This window comes from Talpa europaea, assembly GCF_964194135.1.
Source record: "Talpa europaea genome assembly, chromosome: 11".
In the NCBI taxonomy this organism is placed as follows: domain Eukaryota; kingdom Metazoa; phylum Chordata; class Mammalia; order Eulipotyphla; family Talpidae; genus Talpa; species Talpa europaea.
In genome coordinates this window covers 570,604-590,445 of record NC_140078.1, presented here as the reverse complement: position 1 = coordinate 590,445, position 19,842 = coordinate 570,604, and the positions used below count along the sequence as shown (strand labels likewise).

The window sequence follows — 19,842 nt, the reverse complement described above, 5'->3', positions numbered from 1 at the left end:
AAACAAACAAATTTTAAAAAAAAAATGCCTCTAAAAAAATAAAAATAAAAAACTCCTCGGGCAGCCAGCTGGGCGGCAGGCAGCCCGCAGGGCCTGTGGGGGGCAGTGAAGCATCTGTGTGAGGGCGGGAGGGCTCCGAGCCTGCGCCTGCTGCTTCGCCAACCCCCTCCACACCCCAGCCACGGCCCCAGGGTCGTCCTCGCCCGACCTGGACACCAGAACCACGGCACAGCAGGGACCAGAGAGGCGATCTGCTCGTACCGTAGTCGGAGAGACAAGGTGACGTGAGGCTCCTAGTACAGGGCGCCCAGGCTCCTCTGGGGGACTCAGCGGGTGGAGCCTCGGGGGCTGGGGAACCCCCCGCCCACCCCCAGGGGTGGACCCGCCGCGGCGCGAGAGACTTGCCACCGGCAAGTTGGGGGACAGACAGGAGGACACGGACCAGACCCAAGGGCTCAGGACCCCAACCAGGATGCCCCCAGTTCAGCGGTCTGTTATCAGCTCCCTGTCCCCCCCAGTTGCAATAAAAAATACCTAAGATGAGATGTAGCGTTGTGATCATTTGAGGTGCGCGGTGCTGGCTGCTCGGAGTACTGGCATTGCTGAGCAAAAGGTCTCCAGAACCTTAACCGGTGAGTGTTCTTTTTTAAAGATTGATTTATTTTTGCATAGAAGAGTTGGGGTACAGGCCAGAGGTGTGGGGAGGTGAGAAGACTCCCCACAGTGAGGAGAGAACAGGTGGATCCACTGAAACACACCGCTGAGGGGAGCAGCGGGTCAGCGCCCTGGCCAGGGACAGCCTGAGACAGACCCCTGGGCCACAGGGAGGCCCCCAGAGAGTCTTCACATCCATCACCCGGGACCCCTCCCCACCGGCAAGGCCCCTGTTCCTCCCAGCGTCCGCGTCGGGCCTGTTTCTCAGTGGGCACCCTCGGGGCTGGACGTTGGCCCAGCAGGCCCTGCAAAGGCTGAATGCTGCTCCCTGCGGCTGTGAACAACAGCGCGGCCGTCCCGCAGGCTGCCTTCCAGACTCGGGGAACATGCCTCGGCTTTCCTTTAAAAAAAAAAAAAGATCTATTTATGTATACAAGAACGGGGTACAGGCCAGAGGTGTGGGGGGTGAAAGGATTCCCCAGAGAGAGTGGGGAGCAGAACAGGCAGACTGACCGAAAGACACTGCTGAGGGGAGCAGCGGGGAGACAGGAGAGGTCTGCCGCGCCGTGTGGGTAGCTCCCTGGACGGTGATTGAACTTGTGCTGCAGAGGCTGCAGACAGCTTCATAGGCTGCATCTTAACCCCTTGTGCCACCAGGGAGGCCCACCTTTGCTTTCCAACTCTCTCCGATGTAGGTTCTGCCAGCACAGGGGTGCAGGGGGCCTGAGAGCCGGGGCGGCCACCAGTGAAGTGGCCATGCATGCTGGAGACGTCTTCCTAAGGGACGCCTGCCCATTCCTATGTAACTGGAATCACACACATGCGCTCCCGGAGGCTTCCAACCCAGACGCACCCAGAAACCCTCGTGCGCCCCTCCTATCAAGACAGCACACCGGGCCTGCCGTCCAGACTGGCCCTTGCACCTCGTCTGTGGTGGAAGGTTGAGAACCTGGACCTGCGCCTCGCCCAGGGGCTGGCCCAGTGCCAGCAGGTGAGCGTGGGCACCTTCCCCAGGTTACCCCTCATCTGTCTAGGGGCCAGTGTCCTGGGGCCAGACGGATCTGGGGTGGGGCAGGGGGCACCAAGGCGTGTCCATCACCTCAAGACCTACAGACCCCTAACCCTCAGCTCACAGCCCCGCTGCACCTGGAAAGGGTCCCCATGGAACTGGCTGCTCCTTCTTCATCCCTCCTCCTTAGTGCAGGCTCCCTGGGGCCCCTCCGACTGCATCCCTTCTCCTTGCCCTGTCCCTCTGCACCCTCCTCTTATGCCCAGGCCGGCCTTCACCTGTTTGCCCCGACTTCCTCCCCTCGTCTTTGGCCAGAGGGCCACACCTGGGTGTGCATCGGGGTCCCCAGGCGAGCTCTAAAAACCCCATCCTGGGTCCTGCCCTCAAGTGGCCTCTAGAGGAGCGGGTGAGGGGCCGCCCACCGGCTCCGAGCCCAGGTCACAGTCACTGCCGAGCCAGGGGGTGGGCAGTGCCGCTGGCTGGGCCTGCAGCCCCCACTCGGGCACATCACTCTGGATGGCCACCTGTCTAGCCCCGCTAACTCTCTCCCTCTACAAGGGGCGGCCGCCCCCGAACACTCTCCTACCTCAGCAAATCTGGCAGCCAAACCGGGTGGGTGGGTGACCCCGCCCTGGGCCCAGCTGCTGGCCTGTTCCTGCCCAGGGGCTGGTAGAGGGGCGGGGTGGGGACAATGGGCCCAAGGGTTGTTAACTCGGCTGCATTGACTTAAGACCTAATGACAGGCTGAGGGCAATTAACAATTGAAAACAAAGCGTGAGACCCTCCAGTCTCATTAGCAGCCTTGGAGAAACCCTTCTCTCCGGGGGAAGAGCAGAAGAAGCTCAAGTTCAAACCCGATTTGCTGGCCAGGCTGCCAGCGCTCCCAGGAGGCGGGGCTGCTGGCCAAAGGCAGGGCCTGGCTGACCTGACCAGCGTTGGACGCTCTAAGGCCACAGAGTGGCCAGGCCCATGGGGAGAGAGTCGGCGGCGCCTCCCCCACAGAGAACAGGTGCCTCTCTGGGGACCACCCCCCAACCCCCCCCCCACATCCTCCTGGGCCAGCAGGCCTTCACCTGAGCTGAGTCACACCCAGCCCAGCCCACAAACTGAGATGGGGCTCCGCCCTCCAGGCAGAAGCGCAGCCAGTCCAGCACAGGCCGCCGGCACCACGGCGTGGCTTCCAAGGGGCTCAGGCCCTGGGGTGAGGCGCCGCCCTGCACCCAGCGCGGCTGCAGACACATCGGCAGCCCCATGTCTGAGAAGGAGCGGCCCCTACACCTGCAGCTTGCGCGGCCCCCAGCAAGTATCCTCCTCGGTTTAGACCCAGAGGCGTGAAGACACGTCCACGCAGACCCTGCACATGAGTGTCCGTGGCCCGCTGTGCCCAGGAGCTGGACAGTGGAAACAGCCCAGACGCCACCCTCTGTGGCCACCTGGGATGTCCCGCCAGGACGCAGCCTCGAGGCAGACGAGGTGGGCACAGGCCTCGGCAGCTGTTGCTGCACAGACCCTGGGCGGCCTCCAACTGCCCTGCCCAGCTCCCTCCAGGGGGCAGGGTGCTCACGCCTGTGTCCACACGCCTCACCCCCCGGCCAGTGGAGCGAGCAGCCTGGGAAACGTGTTTCCACCAGCACCCTGTCTGCCCAGCTTTGCGAGCCCAGCGCCCACCTCCCCCCACCCCCAGCAGGGCGCCGCCCTCCCCTCCCCCTCACGCGGCACTGTGTCCGGGTCCACCCCGAGCCCACTGACTCCTGCTGGGGTGGTTAAGGGTTTCTGGTGCGAGCAAGACGGACCTTCCCAGGAGTCAGGCGCCCTTGCCCCGAGCTCCCCTTCTCCCCTGGGAGAAAGTCTCGGTTGCCCGTGGGGACCCACGGACCGCCTGCGGGAACGCTGGGGGTCAGGCTAGAGACAGGACTGAGCCCTGGGGCTGCCACTCTGCGGGCAGCGAGGTGGGGGCTGGCCTCAGGTTACCATGGCAACTACCTGAGACCCAACCTGCCTCCTCTTGCTTGGAGCCACCAGCTGGGGCAGGGCAGCGCCCCGATGCTGCAGGCAGGCTGTCCAGGTGAGCATGGGGCTTGGATCAGGGCACCGGACGCTCCTGTGCACCCCCGGGCTGCGAAGAGGCTGAAGCAGGGCCAGCTCCACTGTCCCGGCACAGCAGGGAGCGCATGGGTGTCCAGGGCTGAGGATGCCAGGCCCCTCCTAGACCGTTGCTCCACGATCGCCGTCCTGACCGCCAGCGGCCCACGCCCCCGGCTTGCAGACGCGGCCAGAACACCACCGAGGCGTGTCTTCCCCGGGTCCCCTGGTGGGCTGAGGGCCTGCAGGAGGGGTGCCCGGAGGAGGGGCACCCGCAGGGGTACCCTGGGCTTCCCATCAGGGCCCCTGGGCCACGGGGACCCACTCTGCCGGCAGGAGAGCAGGATCTGGTCCAGCTCAAGCCTCCCACCAGGGGCAGAGGACGGGGTGCTCAAGGGGCACGGGAACGCTGCACCCTCCCCTCAGAGCTGGGCACACAGTACGGGGCGCTGGCCGCGGCCAGGCTCTTACACTGGAACCAGGTCTGGGGCTGTGGGCACAGGCTGGCAGCACGGCCTCCTGGCACCGGCACCTGTGCCAGGAGAAGCAGGCGTGGGCCGAGCTGGCAGCCCCTTTATGGCGGGAAGGAGACACCCGGGCACGCAGCGGGGGACGTACGGGACCCCAGGTGTGGTCCCCACACTGTCTCCAGGCCGTGCGCTTCCCCATGGAGTTCCCCTCCACCCCTTTGAGACTCCTTCGCATTACCTCCTGCTAGCCCCTGCCCAGGGTGCCCCCGGCATGTGTCCCGCTCACCCCTGCTTTGGGTGCTCCCAGCATGTGTCATGGGGGCCGAAACCCACCCACCACCAGAGGCACTGCCCCCAAGGCCCCCCATCCATCCCTGGGCCTAGAGCCCTGCTCCCCAGGCCGAGGCGGGTGGCCTAGCGGGTGACCCCGAGGGTGGGAGTCGCAGCCTGCCTCAGCCCCTCCCACACGGGGTCCTCGCAGGCCCCCAGCACCCCTTCCTGTGGCCCTTCACTGGGAGCGCGCCCAGTTGCCAGCGAGACCGCCCCCCACTGGTCCACCCGCCCTCCCTCTGGTCTGTCCACACTCCCTGACGCTGGGGAGGGTCTGGGGCTATCCCTGCGGGGCGGGGCCTGGACTCCGGCTGGGAAGCGTGGTGGTCCAGGCCTGTGCCCCTCACCCCATCTCCTGAGCACAGCGAGCCGGGCGGCGGCACCCAGGGCCCCGGGAGTGAGAACTGTGCGCCCGCCTGCTGTGCCTGCTGTGCACCTGCCTTCCCCTTCCCCTGCAGTCGGGAGGGCGCCCCAGGCCCTCACGCTGACCTGGGGGCACGGCCACCACACCCTCCCGCCTCCGGGCCCCAGCACTGCCCGCCCCAGCAGAGCGGGCAGAGGAGGGGGAGGGGGGAGGTGGGAAAAGGGGGCAAAGGGCAGAGATCACAGAAGGCGTGACCTCGGCCCCACGACCCACCCACGTGCTCCTGACCCTCCAGGGGAGCGGCCTTGGGCCGTGGGCAGCCCCAGAGGGCCCAAGCTACGGGCACCACTCCCCTCCTGCCCCCTTCCATCCGGCGTGGGCTCCCAACACCCCTCCCTGCTTCCAGGCCTGCCCGGAGCCTCCCGGAGAGGACACCCCCAAAGCCCGCCTGCAGGCAGCGTCTGCGGGGCCTTCCTGGGGCCCTGGAGGAGAGGAGGGGCGGGCCCTACCACCTGGGACCCGGCACGCCTGCCCTGCTTTGTGCCCTCTAAGCGGGGGCACCTGAGCAATCGCACGCAGCCCCGGGTGCAGACGGTACTCACCGGCGGGTCTCGGCCAAGGTCCCCTCGCCTATGGCAGGACGCTGGCCGTGTGACCCCAGCTGGGCAGGTGACGGAGGCCCCGAGTCCTATCCGCAGCCGTCCCCACGAGGGACGCAGCGGGCGCTGACGACGCAGCTGTGGCGGCGGGAACCCGGCCAGCTGCCGGGCCCTGGCGCCTTCACGCGGCTCGGCCATTACCTTCCGGGGCCCTCCGGCGCAGCGGTACGAGGGGCAGGACGGCCATGACCTACACTTGGCAGATGAGGAAACTGAGGCAGGGAGTCAGCTGCCAGGGTTTCCCAGCTTCTCAGCTCACCGCGTGTGCACTCGCCAGTGTAAGGCGGTTGCTGAGGGGGGCACCGTGCGGCCCAGAAAGACCCCAACAGTGGGGGTCAGGTTCACATCCCGGTCCCGCTGCTCCCTTTCCCCAGTGCCCAGGAGTAAAAGGGCATCGCTGGCCTGCGCACCTCAGTGTTGGCAGCCTCTGCCCGGGCTGGGCACTTGCACACAAGTCGATGTCCCCAGGGAACCAGGTGCTGCACCCGGGGGCCTGGAGGCTCTCTGGGAGGATGCTGCTCTGGCCTGGGGGAGCCCCAGGGCCTTCCCAAGACAGAACCAGATCTTGTGTGTGAAGATGCGGCCCCAACCCCCAGCAGGTGGAGGCTTGTAGCTTAGAACCTGAGACGGTGAGGCCCGGTACCCGTAACCTCGGGTGAGCCACATTCTGGACCCGGAAAGCGGGGGGCAGATGCTCCCTGTCCCCGGGACTGTCAGGCCAGGCAACCGCTGAGGCGTTGGAGAAAGCGGGTCAGCGCCGGGTCCCCACAGGTGCGCCTGGAAGGGGGCCGGGCTAAGGGCAGCCTGCCCCACTCCTGCACGGGAGGCCCGAGCCCCGAGACAGGACGGCTGGGGCGGGCCCACTCGGGGGTGCAGCCTCTGTTCTTGCCGGTGCCACTTTCCAGGAGCCGAAAAGCAAACCTGGGGGGGACCGGAAAGTCTCGGCAGGCGGACCGCGAGAACGTCCCAGCTCTTCTCCAACCCCGGCGGCCCCTTCCCTCCCCGGGCGCTGTGGGGCGCCGCGAGCCCGGGCGGGGCCGGCAGCCCCGCGGCGCGGTCAGAGGCCGCCCGGCGACGCCCCGTTCTCGCGGGCCCCGCTTTGCTCCGCGCTGCAGGGCGCTGTCCCCACCCCTAGAGCCGGTCCCGACCCAACCCGGCCCTGACCGGACCCGCTGGCGGGGAGGCGGCCGGACCGCGCGGGCAGAAGGGGGGAGCCCCGGGGGCAGAGGGGGAGCCCGGGGAGGGGGCCCGGGGGAGGGCCCGGGGGGGAGCCCCGGGGCGGGCGGGGCCCCGGGGCCGGGCGGGCAGCTCTTCCGCGGGGCCGCCGCCGGCCCGGCCTAGTCAGGGCGACGGTCGCCCCCGCCCCGGGTGCCCGGCCCGCCCGCGGCCTGAGTCCGGAGACGCCCCCGCCCCGCCCCCCGGGGCCCGGCCGGCGGGAAGCCGCCCCCCGCCAGCGGCCGGGACCCCCGCAGGCCGGGGCACCGGCGCCGGGAGGCCCGGCCTGGAGCCGGGGGGCAGGGGCCGCCCCAGCAGAGGGGAGACTGAGGCCGGGGGCCGGGGCCGGGCCGGGCGCCCCCGACGGCGCACGCGCGCCCCGCCGCGCCCCGCCCCCGCGGTGTCGCGCGCCCCGCCCGCGCGGGGGCCGCCGGGAGCCGGGCGGGGGCGGGGAGCCGGGGACGCCGGGCCGGGCGGGCGGCGGCGCGCGCTGCGCAGGCGCGCGGCTCGGCCCCGCCCCCGGCGGGCGGCGCGGCCATCTTTAAAGGGCGCCGGCGCGGCGGCCAATGGGCGGCGGGCGTGCGGGGGCGGCGCGAGCCCCGGATGTGCCGCGGCGGCCCCTCCTCCCCGCGCTCCTCGCAGGCCGGTCCCGCAGGCCTCGGCGCGCTCCGCGGGCGGCGGCGGCGGGCGGCGGCGGGCGGCGGGCGCGGGCGGCGGGCGCGGGGGCGGCGAGGCGGGGCCGGGCCCGGCGGCGCCGCCGCCATGAGCGGCTCCTCGGGGACCCCGTACCTGGGCAGCAAGATCAGCCTCATCTCCAAGGCGCAGATCCGCTACGAGGGCGTCCTCTACACCATCGACACCGACAACTCCACCGTGGCGCTCGCCAAGGGTAGGCCCAACCGCCCCCGCCCGCGCCCGCCCCCGCGCCCGCCCGCGCCCCGCGCCCCCCGCGCCCCGCGTCCCCCCGGCCCCCCGCGCCCCCCGGCCCCGCATCCCCCCGGCCCCCCGCGCCCCGCATCCCCCGCCCCCCCCGCGCCCCCCGGCCCCGCATCCCCCCGGCCCCCCGCGCCCCGCATCCCCCGCCCCCCCCGCGCCCCCCGCGCCCCGCATCCCCCCGGCCCCCGCCGGCGGCGCCCTGGGCCTCGGGCCGGCGTCCGGGCCGCGGGGGGCCGCGGGGGGCCGCGGGGGGCCCCGGGCGCGTCGCCGGGCGCGGACCCGGGCGGGCGCCGGGGGCGGCTGCGGGGCGGCCCTGCCGCGGCCCTTTGTCCTCGCCCCGGGGGGCGGCGCAGGCGGGGCCGCCGGCCTGGGGGGCGCGAGGCCGGGCGGGAGGCGGGGCCCGCGGCCGGCCTGACGCGCCCCCTCGCCCCAGTGCGCTCCTTCGGCACCGAGGACCGGCCCACGGAGCGGCCCGCGCCGCCGCGCGAGGAGATCTACGAGTACATCATCTTCCGCGGCAGCGACATCAAGGACATCACCGTGTGCGAGCCGCCGCGGGCGCAGCATGCGCTCCCGCAGGACCCCGCCATCGTCCAGGCAAGGCGGCCGGCGGCCCGGGGCGCTCCTGGGGACGCGCTCCCGCGGGGCCTGGCGCTCTCCGGGGGCGTCCCGCCTGCAGCACATCGGCGCTTGGCGGCGCGGGGAGCACCTGGTGCTCTGGCCGTGGCGGGGCGGCTGGTGGGCGGCAGCGTTCCCCGCAGCAGGCGTCCGCTCCGGGAGGATGCCCGCCGTGTCGTCCCAATGGGCAGCTCCAGCCCCGGAGGTTGCTCTGGGCTCTCTCTGGAGGGGCGCCCGTCTGCGTTCTCCCTGGGAGGCGGGAGCATGAGAGACAGGCTGAGGGGTGCGCTGAGAGGCCCCAGACCAGGCGTTTAGGAAGTTGGGTAGGTTTCCCAAGGAGCTCAGGAAAGGACCACACCAGAGCCAGGTCTTGGGGATACCCACAAACGAGGGTCCAGCTGGAGGGGAGGAGGAGAGTACCCCAAAGCATGCGGTCAGGGGCAGGTAAGCGGCAGGACCGAGCGGAGAAGGGCATGCCTGCTCTCGTAGCAGAGGCTGCGCCCTGGTGGCCAGCAGCCAGAAGTCTCTGGAGGGGGCAGGGGTGAAAGGTGGACAGGCCTCCAAGTGCCCTGGCACGTCCTGGGAGCCGGTCTCCGTGGGCCCGCGCTGCGCTCATTGTGTGTCTCGCCGCTCAGTCTTCCCTAGGCTCTGCGTCGGCCGCCTCCTTCCAGCCCCATGTGCCTTACAGCCCCTTCAGAGGGATGCCGTCCTACAGCCAGCTGGCCGCCAGCTCCCTGCTCAGCCAGCAGTATGCCGCGTCCCTGGGCCTGGGTGAGTAGCCTGTTTCTCACGCACCTGCCACGAGCTCCCATGCCGGGGCTCCAGGCCTCGATGGCAGGGCGGTGTTCTCATCCCTCTGCGCGGTGTGCTCCACGCCACTCGAGGCACCACCCGGTCCAGAGGAAAGAGCAGGTGAGCTGAGTCAGGGCAGCCTGCACGTGCCGGCGCACTGGGTGGAGGCAGCAGCGCGTCTGCCTGGAGGGGGGCGGCCTGGGCCTGCGCCAGCACACGCCCAAGTCTGCAGAGGGGCTGGGGAGGGCCCACGGCTGCGGCTCGTGTCCTGCCATCAGCAGCGAGCCTCCCGGGATGCAGCCGGGTGGGCCTCTGCGGCCTGCGTGCAGGGACAGCGTCTGCTCAGCTTGGCCTGGATGGTTTTGCCAGGCGAACGCTGGAGCTGGCAGGCGACCCGCACATGCTCCTGCGTGCACTGTGTGAGCAGCCCAAGGCGGCGTCCGCGGCCCTCCTCCCAGGCCCTGCCGTCTCGGCGGCTCACCCCAGTGACGGCGCCGCTCAACCTGGCACACTGTCTCCAGACAAGTTGGCGGGACAAGTGTCTGGGGAGAGATGCTTGGCCCTTCCCAAGCGGGGCGAGGATCGGCACCGCGTGACTTACATGTGCACTCTGTTTTGCTCTTTCTCCTTTATCTTCTTTTAGAGAAGTTGGTAAGCCCTCCAGCCTCAGCCGCAGCTTCCAGCCCTAGTTCTTCTCCATCTCCACAGCCTGTTTCAGAGCTTGACGTGTCCTCAGAGCCACGCCCGCTCACTGTCAAGGGTAACAGCAGTGGGGAGCTGCATGCGGTCTTGCCGGCCCTCTGAGCCAGGGGTAGACCACAGTCCGAGTGACAGGCGGAGCAGAGCGCTGGCTGAGGCTGTGCGGCCCATCAGCCTCCGGTTTCCGGGGAAAGCTTAGGAAGAACCAGTGCCATGTGCTGTCCTGGGTCTAGGGTCTCCTCTGACACGTCAGTGAGGGCATTCCCTCGGGCTGCTGGCTCCAGATCGGCTGGAGACTGCCGGGTGTGATGCAGAGGCCTCCCTGAGTGACGCAAGCACTGCTCTGCGGGCAGGGTGGCTCTGTGGCTAGCGTGCAGAACCTTGAAATAGGAGAGCGGGTCCTTTTAAAAGGAGCGCACGTGGGCAGGCCGCCGCTGGCTAGAACTGGCTTGCACCTCCTGCCACGGCCCCTACCTGCCGCGGAGCAGCAGCACCTGTGGGGCTTCTTGGCCTTTGCCGAATCCCCTGTTCTCACCAGGACCGGAGGTCACGTGCCCGCGGCTGGAGGTGGCATCGTGCTTGCTCTTGCTGGGCGGGTTGCCTGCCTTGGCCGGGCGCATGCAGTACAAAGCCTGGGGTGCGCCTCCGGGTCAAGGTGATTGCAGGGCCAGCACTCTGGGCCCCATCCAGTTAGCGTAAGCAGGAAGCACTCGGGAGACGGCACTCGGGTGCCGTGCTGACTGAGAGGACGGGTCAGAGGAGGTGGCTCTGGACAAGGCGTGGCCTCAAGGCCCTCGCGCGCAGCCTGCCAGGCCTTCCTTGGGCCCTGTGAGCTCTGGCTCTGCTCCCCTGAACTCTCTCTGCATCTCCAAGTCCGTCTGTGTGAGGGGAAGACAGGCTGTCATCTTCGTGTGTCGCAGATCTCCGTGCACCTCCCCGGGGCCTGGGTGTCAGCGCTAGATCTGGAACAGGACAGGCCTGAGGCGCTAGCCCAGCCCCTGCTGCTGCTGCCTCTGGGGTCCCCCAGTAGGGCCCCCCCAGCAGGTGTCCAGCATTCTCCCCAACTCAGGCGGGGCAGCCTCGAACCTTCAGCTCTCCACGATGGGCCTCTACTGTCGGGAGGCTCTCGGGCAGCACGTTCTTTGAAGTCAGCTCTCTCTCATCATCCGTAGCCGCTTGTGTCTTAAGCAAAAGGGAAGTTGTTTGAGCGCTTAATTTAGAAGACCCTAGGCTGGGCAGGACTTGTCCTGCGTAGGCCAGAACGAAACACCTCAGGTGGTGAATTCCCCGATAGCACAGGACCTCTGTGCCCCTGGGGCTGGCACTTAAGCAGCCCCCGCACACCAGTGGATGCTGCCCTTTGGCCGTGGTTCCTGACCCAACCTCCTGCGAGTGTTGCTGGCCTGTTGCGGGCCAACATGGGGTGTGGCCAGTGGGGAGTGTTGCCTTCCTCTGCTCTCTGTGGTTCCGACCAGGAGAGGGATGGCCATGGTCGGGCGTGCATGCGGGGGGCATGGGCGGGGTGCGGGCGGCCGCCTCCTCTGTCTTTAAATGCGCCACCCACCCCGCCAGGAGCTGGCTTTCCCTCTGTCCCGGGCGGCAAGAGCCCCATGGTGGAGCAGGCCGTGCAGACGGGCTCTGTCGACAACCTGAGCACCAAGAAGCAGTTTCCAGGCAAGGGCGCTGCGGGCACCCAGCTCAACGCCCGCCCGGCCCAGCCAAACAGCAAGGCCACCATCGGTACGTCCGTGCCCCGTGGTCTGTCTGGTTGGAGCCTCCCGCCAGGGCCAGGCTGCCGGCGCCGGCCTCACTGTCCCTTGCACCCTAGACGCAGTGCAGCCGGCGGCGGCGCAGACACAAGGCCAGGTGAACGACGAGAACCGCCGGCCGCAGCGCAGGCGATCAGGTGATGCCCCTGCCCGACGTGGCTGCCCTCGCGCCCCGTGCGTGGGCTCACGCGGGCTGTCTCCTCGCAGGGAACAGGCGGACCAGAAACCGCTCCCGAGGGCAGAACCGCCCCTCGAGCGTCAAGGAGAACACCATCAAGTTTGAGGGTGATTTCGACTTTGAGAGCGCAAACGCCCAGTTTAACCGAGAGGAGCTGGACCGGGAGTTCAAGAAGAAGCTCACCGTCAGAGGTGGGGCCCGGCCTCCCCGGGGGCTGGTGGGGGGGGCGTGCTGCCCGCTGCTCCAGCCGGGGGCGGGCAGCAGGGCTCAGGAGGCGCGGGGGGCGTGCGGGGTCCCGGGAGGGCCGCCCCCAACGCAGCACGCTCCCCGTGCAGACGACAGGGCGGACAAGGGGGACGAGAAGGACGCCGCGGTGGTGGCGCAGAGCGACGAGGGCCCCGCCGAGGACGACCGCGTGGGGCCCAGCTGCTACTACGACAAGTCCAAGTCCTTCTTCGACAACATCTCCTCCGAGCTCAAGACCAGGTAGGCTGGGCCCGGCCCATGGGCCCTCCGCACGGGGCGCTGCCACCACCTTGCCCCAGGGGCCGCCTTCCCGGGGGTGCCCCGGTGCTTCAGGCTGGCCTGGCCGCTGCGACCTGCCACACGGCTGTCGGTTTTCAGTTCTGGCCTCTCGCTTTAGCCCCTTCCTGCCTCTTGGCTGACCCTGCTGGGCCGCCGGCCTTTGTTCCCTGATGCAGCTGGTCAGAGCGCCCTGTCCTGGCCTCCACCTAGCTGCTGGGGGCTCAGCACCTGGTGGGTGCTCAGGTGTTGCCCTTGAGCACACTCGGTAGTCACCAAGCCAATGGGCTTGGAGCTGATCCTTGGTGCCTGTGGTCTACGCCCCACGTGCCAGCCACGGCAGGACGTGGGCCGGGAGGCATTGCTCCCACGCCGTGTCCTGGCTCGGGGGTGGCTGGCGAGGCGGGACTGTGGGCCACGGGACAGGCCGTTGGGAGGCGGCTTGTTCTCACAGAGTTCGAGTGCGGGGAGGAGGAGCCTGGGGTGTGGGAGCAGGGCCTGGGGTTGGGGTGATGACTGCTCCGAGCCAAGGGGCGCTGTGGGGGGTCTCCAGCTGCCGAGTGTGTCTGGATGAGGGTGGGCAGACGGGGAAGCTGGGTGCCCTGCTTGGGGACTCGGAGGAGGGCGGGGCTGTGCGCGGGCTCTGAAGGTGGAGCTGAGTAACGGGGAGATGCTGAGTCCCTGGTGTTGGCTGCGGGCCACGGGCCACTTGGGCTGTTTAAGGAGGCGGCTGCCTCGAGCGCCGGGTCGCCCGAGGGGCCCACAGGTCCAGGCACTGACTCGTCCCGGCGGGCGTGGGCAGCACATGCAGGTGGTACTATTTCCCCGCCACCGCTGTTGGGCACTCGCTCGGCCTGACCCGCACCCCCTCACCCAGCAGCTACGTGTGTCCGCAGGGCTCTGTGCTCCGGGTCTCTGCCTGGGCGGCCCGGCCCAGTGAGCCGTGCGTGCTCCTGAGTTGCAGCCGGAGCTGCGCCTGCCTTGGTGACAGGCCCGAGGGTGGGTTGTGGGTCTGCGCTGGCTGGACTCTTGGGGGGCAGTGGCAGCCTAGCCCTGGCCTTTGTCCCCTGGCCTTTGTCCTGTCCTCCCAGGGAGGCCAGGGCCCGACTCAGGCCGCCGTGCGATGCTGTGATTTAGTTCCAGGCGGACCACATGGGCTGAAGAGAGGAAGCTCAACACGGAGACCTTTGGGGTATCGGGAAGGTTTCTCCGTGGCCGTAGTTTCCGGGGTGGATTTCGAGGCGGCAGGGGCAACGGTGCCACTCGTCGCAACCCGACTTCCCACAGAGCGGGGACCGGCCGGGTGTGAGGTGAGTGGGGCTCCTGTGTCCGCTGGTGGGCGGCGTTGGCGCGGCTTGTCCTGCAGCAAGGAGCGTGGCCGCCGGTTCTCGCTGCGGGGGGCTGGGTTGGGCTGGGCTGTCTGCGCTGCCAGGGGGCCTTGGCTGCCTCTCGGGCCCCAGCGGAGTCTGCGTGTTAACAGGCTGTGGGTGGTTCGTGTGGCGGTACCACTCCCCGCCCCAGCGCCCTCACGCGGCACCCTGTTCTCTCCGCAGGCCCCTGCAGAAGCGGCTTGGACGTGCACCTGGGCCGTGGGCGCCTGGGTCCCGCCCTGGGGGGGCAGGTCCTCGTCTCCCAGCCGGGAGGGCTCTTGTGCTGCGGCTTAGCTGGGACGTCACCGAGCTCCACGGACTGGCCTGCCAGAGCCGCGTGGCTGGGTGTGCACGGGCGGCCTCTTGGAGGTGTCTCGGCCCATCTTTCCTTTCTAGTTACGCACAACCTGGTTGTAAGGTTTTGATATTTTGCGGAAACGTTTTCCAGAGCTAAAGATTGGCTCTTACTTTGTGACTTTTTGAACGCTTTGATTTTTAAAGTGAAGTAGATCTCATTTGGCAGACGTGACGCCAAGTGCATCCCTGCTGCCCGCTGGGCCCGGTGCTGTGGCCTGCGCCCACCGGGGGCGGGGGGCATGTGGGGGGGGGCGGGGCACCGTGGATCATGTTGTTGAGCGCCCAGCCCGCCCTGACGGGCCCAGCCGGTCGCTCCCGGGGGGTGGCTCTGAGCCTGACTTCTACGGGAGGGCAGCCCGCGTCCAAGCCCTGGGCACAGTCCCCCCAGCCCCAACGAGGGCAGCACTGGCCGGGGCAGGCACCGCGCAGAGGCGCGTGCACGTGGATTAAGCCAGTCATCTTTCGCGAGGTCAGTTGACTGAGCATATTTTTCTCAACTGTAAATAGGTTTTGTGTTTGTTTTACAAGTGGGTGGGGGGGCGGGACATAAACTGGCTGCATGTCGGCGGGCCGGGTCTCTGGGGGAGCATGCGCCCGCGGGGCGGGTGGGCGTCGGCACCCCGTCACCACGTTCTTTCCGTATCGGTAGAAATTTTCCTTCTATTAAGTTGTTGTAAAAGCTTCGGTTTATTTTTGTAGGTCATTATAGCTAAGGCTTAGAATGTAGTCGTGGGCTACGCCATGGGAGTGGTGTAAATTGTAATTATAAATAAACATGCACAAACCTTTACGGCTTCTTTCTTTGCTGCTCTGGAGTGACGCGTGCACTCTGCGCTCCAGTGTGGGAGCGTGTGGGAGGCCGTGACCTGGCCGGGCTCCATGGTCGGGGCCTTTGAAAACCATCTGAGGGCTGAGCCCGTGTGGTCCACAGTGCTGCTTCTCAGACCTGGCCTGCGGCTCCAACCTGTCTCCACACCAACCTCCCGGACAGACCTCAGCGCCGTCAGAGCTTTAGGGTGTGAGCCTTTTTGGGCAACTATCATTGCTGGCCCATGAGGAAACCACCCTGGCCACTGGTGGCCACGGTGCTGGTTCTCCACCGGTGGGACTGGCAGTCACGACGCTTTGTTAAAATTTGACCCTTATACTGAGCTTGACAAGTGTGCGGGCTGCTGCCTTGAACAGTGAAGTGCCCGTGTAAGCCTGGAGCAAAGCCAGGTGGCACCAGGCCTCTGCCAGCAGCAGAGCCTGTGGGCAAAGGAGCAACACTGCCCTTCTCTGTCCAGGGGCAGCCTCGGAGCGTAGCTGAAAGTGCTGCTGCCTGGAGCTGGCCAGGCGGTAGGTATGCTTGGGCAGCACTGGACTCCTGTCCCCTTCCTAGGAAAGGAAGCTTCAGGTGCACCTTGCCAGCCAGCCAGCCGGGGGGGGGGGGGGGGGGGGACTGCTAGAGCCCGGGGCCACGTCCACACGCCTGTGGCTGACCCCAGCCTCCCTTTGGTTCTGCTGCTCGCTTCAAACTGACCTCAGGGCCACCCACAGGCAGTGGCAGGCGCAGGGAAGGTGGGGTGGCGGGGTGGCGACCTTGTGGGGCTCCTGTATCTTGGGGTAAGTGCCCAGGAGAGAGAACTGGACTGAGGGACCTGAAGCTGTTCGAGGACACTCCGCGCCAACTGCCTGAGCGCCACCTGTTGCTCAGCTGACAGCTGTTCTCGGGGAGGTGGTGCCCAGCAGCTCCGCATGTCTGTGGCAGAGGCAGACGTCTTGTGGGGTGCTTGTGGGCCACCTGTATGTCCCCTTGGGGGAAGCATCTGTCTTCTGCCCGTTTGTAGACACCGTGATCCATTTTTGAGTCGTGAGTGCGCTTTGGCTACATGGACCTGCAGACCCAAGGGGTGGGGGCGCCTGCCAGACGCATCGGGCAGGTAAACCGAAACCAAGCGTGAGACCAGCCCTGAGCACGGCAGCTGCCGCATGGAGCTTCGCGCCAGCCTTGCCGTGAAAGTGACTTGTGCTGTGTCCTGACCGCTAATACCTGGGGTTCAAGAAGAAACGGGCGTTAGCCCACGTGTGAGGGGCCTTGGAGGCCCAGCACCGCGGCGAGGCGTGCCCTTCCGGGCCTGCCTGCACCTCTGGAGGCGCCGCGCCAGTGCTGGCTGCCGCTGAGTGCTGCGGTGGGGAGAGGCGTGCGCAGCCCCAGTGGGCCCCCAAGAAGGTGCTGTGCTCTCAGGAAGGTTACAAAAGACGGGCGTTTATTGCAGGACGTGCAACCGTGACAGGCGTCCGGGTGGGACGGGAATGTCGCTCGCGATCAGCGTTCAGAGCCACAGCCGAAGACCTCCGCTCACGAGGCTTTCTTTTGTTTTTTCTTTTCATTTTCTTCTTTTTCTTTTTCAATTTCAGCAACATACTTCTCAATCTCTTCAGGATTCAAAATCTACCAATTGAAACATTTACAGTGAGCCCAGCCCACAGTCACCGCTCCCCCAGTGTCAGCTGCCCGGGCTCAGCAGTCCCCAGTCGGGGCGCCGCACTGCCCACCACTCAGGACGCTGCCCATCACCTTGAGCGGCTGATCCCGCCGCATCACAGCCAGCTCGATGTTCTTGCCTCCTGACTGGACCACCTGGGAGTGGGAGAAGAGCGCTGGACACTCCCGCCTCTGGAGCAGGGCGATCTGGCAGGGCGACGCGGCCACCCCTATGCCAGTGAGGTTTGGCCAAGCCGGCCCCACTGGCCCCGCCCGCTCTGGGTAACCCCGTGCTGGGCCCTGCCGACCCGTCCTCGCCGCCCGCTCTGCCCAGCCCAGCAGCCGGCAGGGGTGACTCCACGATCTCGTGCTCTTCCCTGCTGCGAGCTTACTTCCAGGAGGGCCTTGATGACCAGTTTCACGGTCAGATCGTCCGTTTCGATGGCCTCGTCAGTGTAATTCTTCTCAAGAAACTCCCGCACAGACTTGGCGCCCCTGCCGATGGCATTGGCCTGAAAGAGAAGTATGAGCGTGGCGCAGGCCGCACTAGGGCCCGTGGTGGTGGGCAGACCCTTCCTGAGGGGCACCTGGAGACGCCACACTTCCCCCGCCCGCGCCCAGCTCCCTGCCCCAGCCCCGGAGCCCGTTTTGCTGGGACTCACCTTCCAGGCGTGGTAGGTGCCCGAGGGATCAGTCTGATAGAGGCGGGGGGTGCCATCGAAGTCAAAGCCCACGATGAGGGCAGAGATGCCAAACGGCCGGCGCCCGTTGCTCTGCGTGTAGCGCTGGCAGGAAGGGGCATGCGTTAGCCAGTGGCGGGAGCCAACCCCAGAGGTCGTGCACTGGCGGGGCCACTGAGGCGCCAAGCCCGCTGCCAGGTCAGCGGCTATTCAAAGGGTAAAGTAACCAATGCTCTCAATCCTCCTCCGGCCAGGCCGTGTCCTGTCGGATGCCAAGCGCCGGTACACAGCAGCCACAGCCACTCCCGGCCCAAGACGGCCGGCCCATGCCCACCTGGACAGGACAGCAGCTCTGGCTGTGCGGCTGACCAGCCACTTGGACAAGAGAGAAGCAGTCACTACCCTGCAGGAAGGGAATGTGCACAGGCCTAGCCAACAAGCAAGGACGTGCCCCCATAATGGACACTGCTTGTGCCCATGCAGTGCCACCTACCTGCTTCAGGCTGGCGATGTAGCGGGTGATGTACTCCACGGTGACCGGGTCCTCCACAGTCAGCCGATGGCTCTGGCACTCCACCCGGGCTCGGTTGATGACGATCCTGGCATCAGCAGTGAGGCCTGCAATGTGGCAAAGAGAACCTCGCCCGGGCCCCAGCTTGGTGCACTAGGCCCACAGCCCAGAGTCCTGGGCGCCCACCACCGGCCCAGACCCACACTGAGGCCATTCCAAGTCATGAGAGGGGAGCCCCGGGGCTGCTGGGACAGAGCGCCTGTACCTTGGGGGGACGTGGCTCTTCTGCAGCGACTGGCACCAGAGGCACAACAGGCCCCTGCCCTCTAGGTGTGGCCCCAGGGCCAGTGGTGCCCACTCACCCGCAAAGGCCATGCAGACGTTGTCGTCCAGGGCACAGATCTTGCGCACCGTCCGCTCATCCTGTAGCTTGGCCACCGACTTCTTCTCCACCCCGAGGACGACGATGTCTCTTCCCCGCACGCCCACCTTAAACCAAGAGCCTGTGGTCAGGCCCTGTGCAGGTGGGCACCCTGCTCCCAGGGGCTATCCCCGCAGCAGAGTGCCTGGATGCCTGCCCGGGCCCACACGGCGCGGCTCGCAGCGCAGCAGCAGGCATGTTTGTATAAAGGGCCATGGGCCAGGTCTGGAAGAGAGGCCCCCAGCCGGCCGGCTGCCCCCGTGCTTCCTGAACTCCAACACCCCCACCCCTGGCCCCCAAGAGCAGGACAGAAACAGTAGATGCAAATAGAGCCCCCTCCTGCCGGGGAGTGGCGCTCGTCTGCCTTGGGGCTGTCCCCAGCCCGGCTGTGGGACGCTGAGCCTGGTTCCTGCCTCCTCCGGCCCCAAGCCGAGCCGCGAAGCCTGTCCACAGGCCTGGAGCCAGACCCCGGGCGCGCTAGCTGCAGCAATGCTGATCTCAGGGAGCCCCTTGGGGAGTTTCAAAGCCTCGGGATGCTTTCCTGACGGGTTAGGCAGGTAAGGCATGGCGGCGGCAGAGGAAGGACTGGGGGGCAGGGCCCTTCTTCTTTGCTCTGGGCTTTCACTTCAAACAGACTCAGACCATGAGCAGCCCCCGGGCGCCGCTGCTGCTCCCTGCCCGGCCGCCCTGGGGTCTGGCCAGCAAGGGGACGCGGTGCGCGCCATGACCCGGTGCCCAGGAGAGGCCATCAGGGTCCGCGCCCGGCAGTCAGACCGGAGGGAGCACCGGGACCCCCGCTCACTGCTCCCCCTCGGGGGGATCCCCCAGGTGGGCGCGGCACGGGGTCACGCACGCCCTTCCTCGAGGAGCACGTGCGGGGCGCGAGGGGCCGGCCGGCCGCCTGCCCGCCCCTGCGCCTCCGCCGCGCGCCCCACCCCGCGGCCCGGGCGGCGCGCAAGATGGCCGGCTGTCCCCCGCCCCCGGCGCCCGCCCCGGCGCCCGCAGCCCGGCGCCCGCAGCCCGGCGGCGCGCTCACCCCACGGCCGGCGGGACAAAGGCCGCGCGCAGCTCCCCGCAGGGCGCCGCCCCGTCCCCGGCGGGCCCGGCCCCAGGAAGCGCCGGCCCCCTGGGCGAACCCCGCGCGCCCCGGCCCGGGCCTCCGCGCGCCGACCCTGGCCTACTTCCCGGCCCGCTCCCCGCGCGCCCGCACCCCGGGGCCTCCCCGCGCCCGCACCCCGGGGCCTCCCCGCGCCCCCACCCCGGGGCCTCCCCGCGCCCCCACCCCGGGGCCTCCCCGCACCCCGCGGCCTCCGCGCGCCCCCACCCCGGGGCCTCCCCGCACCCCGCGGCCTCCGCGCGCCCCCACCCCGGGGCCTCCCCGCACCCCGGGGCCTCCCCGCACCCCGGGGCCTTCCCGCACCCCGGGGCCTCCCCGCACCCCGGGGCCTCCCCGCACCCCGGGGCCTCCCCGCACCCCGCGGCCTCGGGGCCCGGGCCGGCGCGCTCACCGCGGTGGAGCCCTTCTTCACGGCCTCCTGCGCGTACTCCACCTGGAAGAGGTGGCCGTCGGGCGAGAAGACGGTGATGGCGCGGTCGTAGCTCATCGCGGCGGGCGCGCCCGGCCGAGTCCCGCCGCCGCCGCCGAAGCGCACACTCACGCCGCGCGCGCCCCCGACGCCCGCGCGCGCGCCCCCGACGCCCGCCGAGGTCGCGCCCCCCTGCGCGGCGGCGTCGGGCGG

The 19,842-nt window shown here is 68.6% G+C and overlaps 2 protein-coding genes across 11 annotated transcripts; one reads left to right on the top strand and one right to left on the bottom strand.

Annotated features, from left to right (window-relative positions):
* Positions 1–7,545: 7,545 nt before the first annotated feature.
* On the top strand, positions 7,546–13,606 carry LSM14B (LSM family member 14B; the record flags this gene model as incomplete). 9 transcript variants are annotated; one of them, XM_084246788.1, is made up of 9 exons in its annotated part: positions 7,546–7,672; positions 8,153–8,316; positions 8,973–9,108; positions 9,773–9,889; positions 11,401–11,568; positions 11,657–11,734; positions 11,805–11,882; positions 12,111–12,261; positions 13,435–13,606. In XM_084246788.1, the coding sequence occupies 9 exons, from the start codon at positions 7,546–7,548 to the stop codon at positions 13,604–13,606; spliced, it is 1,191 nt and encodes a 396-aa protein (XP_084102914.1). The 9 variants fall into 9 exon arrangements, with proteins under 9 accessions (XP_084102914.1, XP_084102912.1, XP_084102917.1 ...); XM_084246786.1 differs by having other exon boundaries at positions 11,805–11,966; XM_084246791.1 differs by lacking the exon at positions 9,773–9,889.
* A 2,646-nt stretch (positions 13,607–16,252) lies between these two features.
* Positions 16,253–19,747, bottom strand: PSMA7 (proteasome 20S subunit alpha 7). 2 transcript variants are annotated; one of them, XM_084247119.1, is made up of 7 exons: positions 19,654–19,747; positions 18,045–18,171; positions 17,665–17,789; positions 17,154–17,276; positions 16,884–17,003; positions 16,585–16,647; positions 16,253–16,458 (listed from the first exon to the last, which is right to left on the bottom strand). In XM_084247119.1, exons 1-7 carry the CDS (start codon positions 19,705–19,707, stop codon positions 16,366–16,368), a joined length of 705 nt encoding a protein of 234 aa, XP_084103245.1. In that variant the 5' UTR covers positions 19,708–19,747; the 3' UTR covers positions 16,253–16,365. The 2 variants fall into 2 exon arrangements, with proteins under 2 accessions (XP_084103245.1, XP_084103244.1); XM_084247118.1 differs by having other exon boundaries at positions 19,612–19,722.
* Between the last annotated feature and the right edge of the window lie 95 nt (positions 19,748–19,842).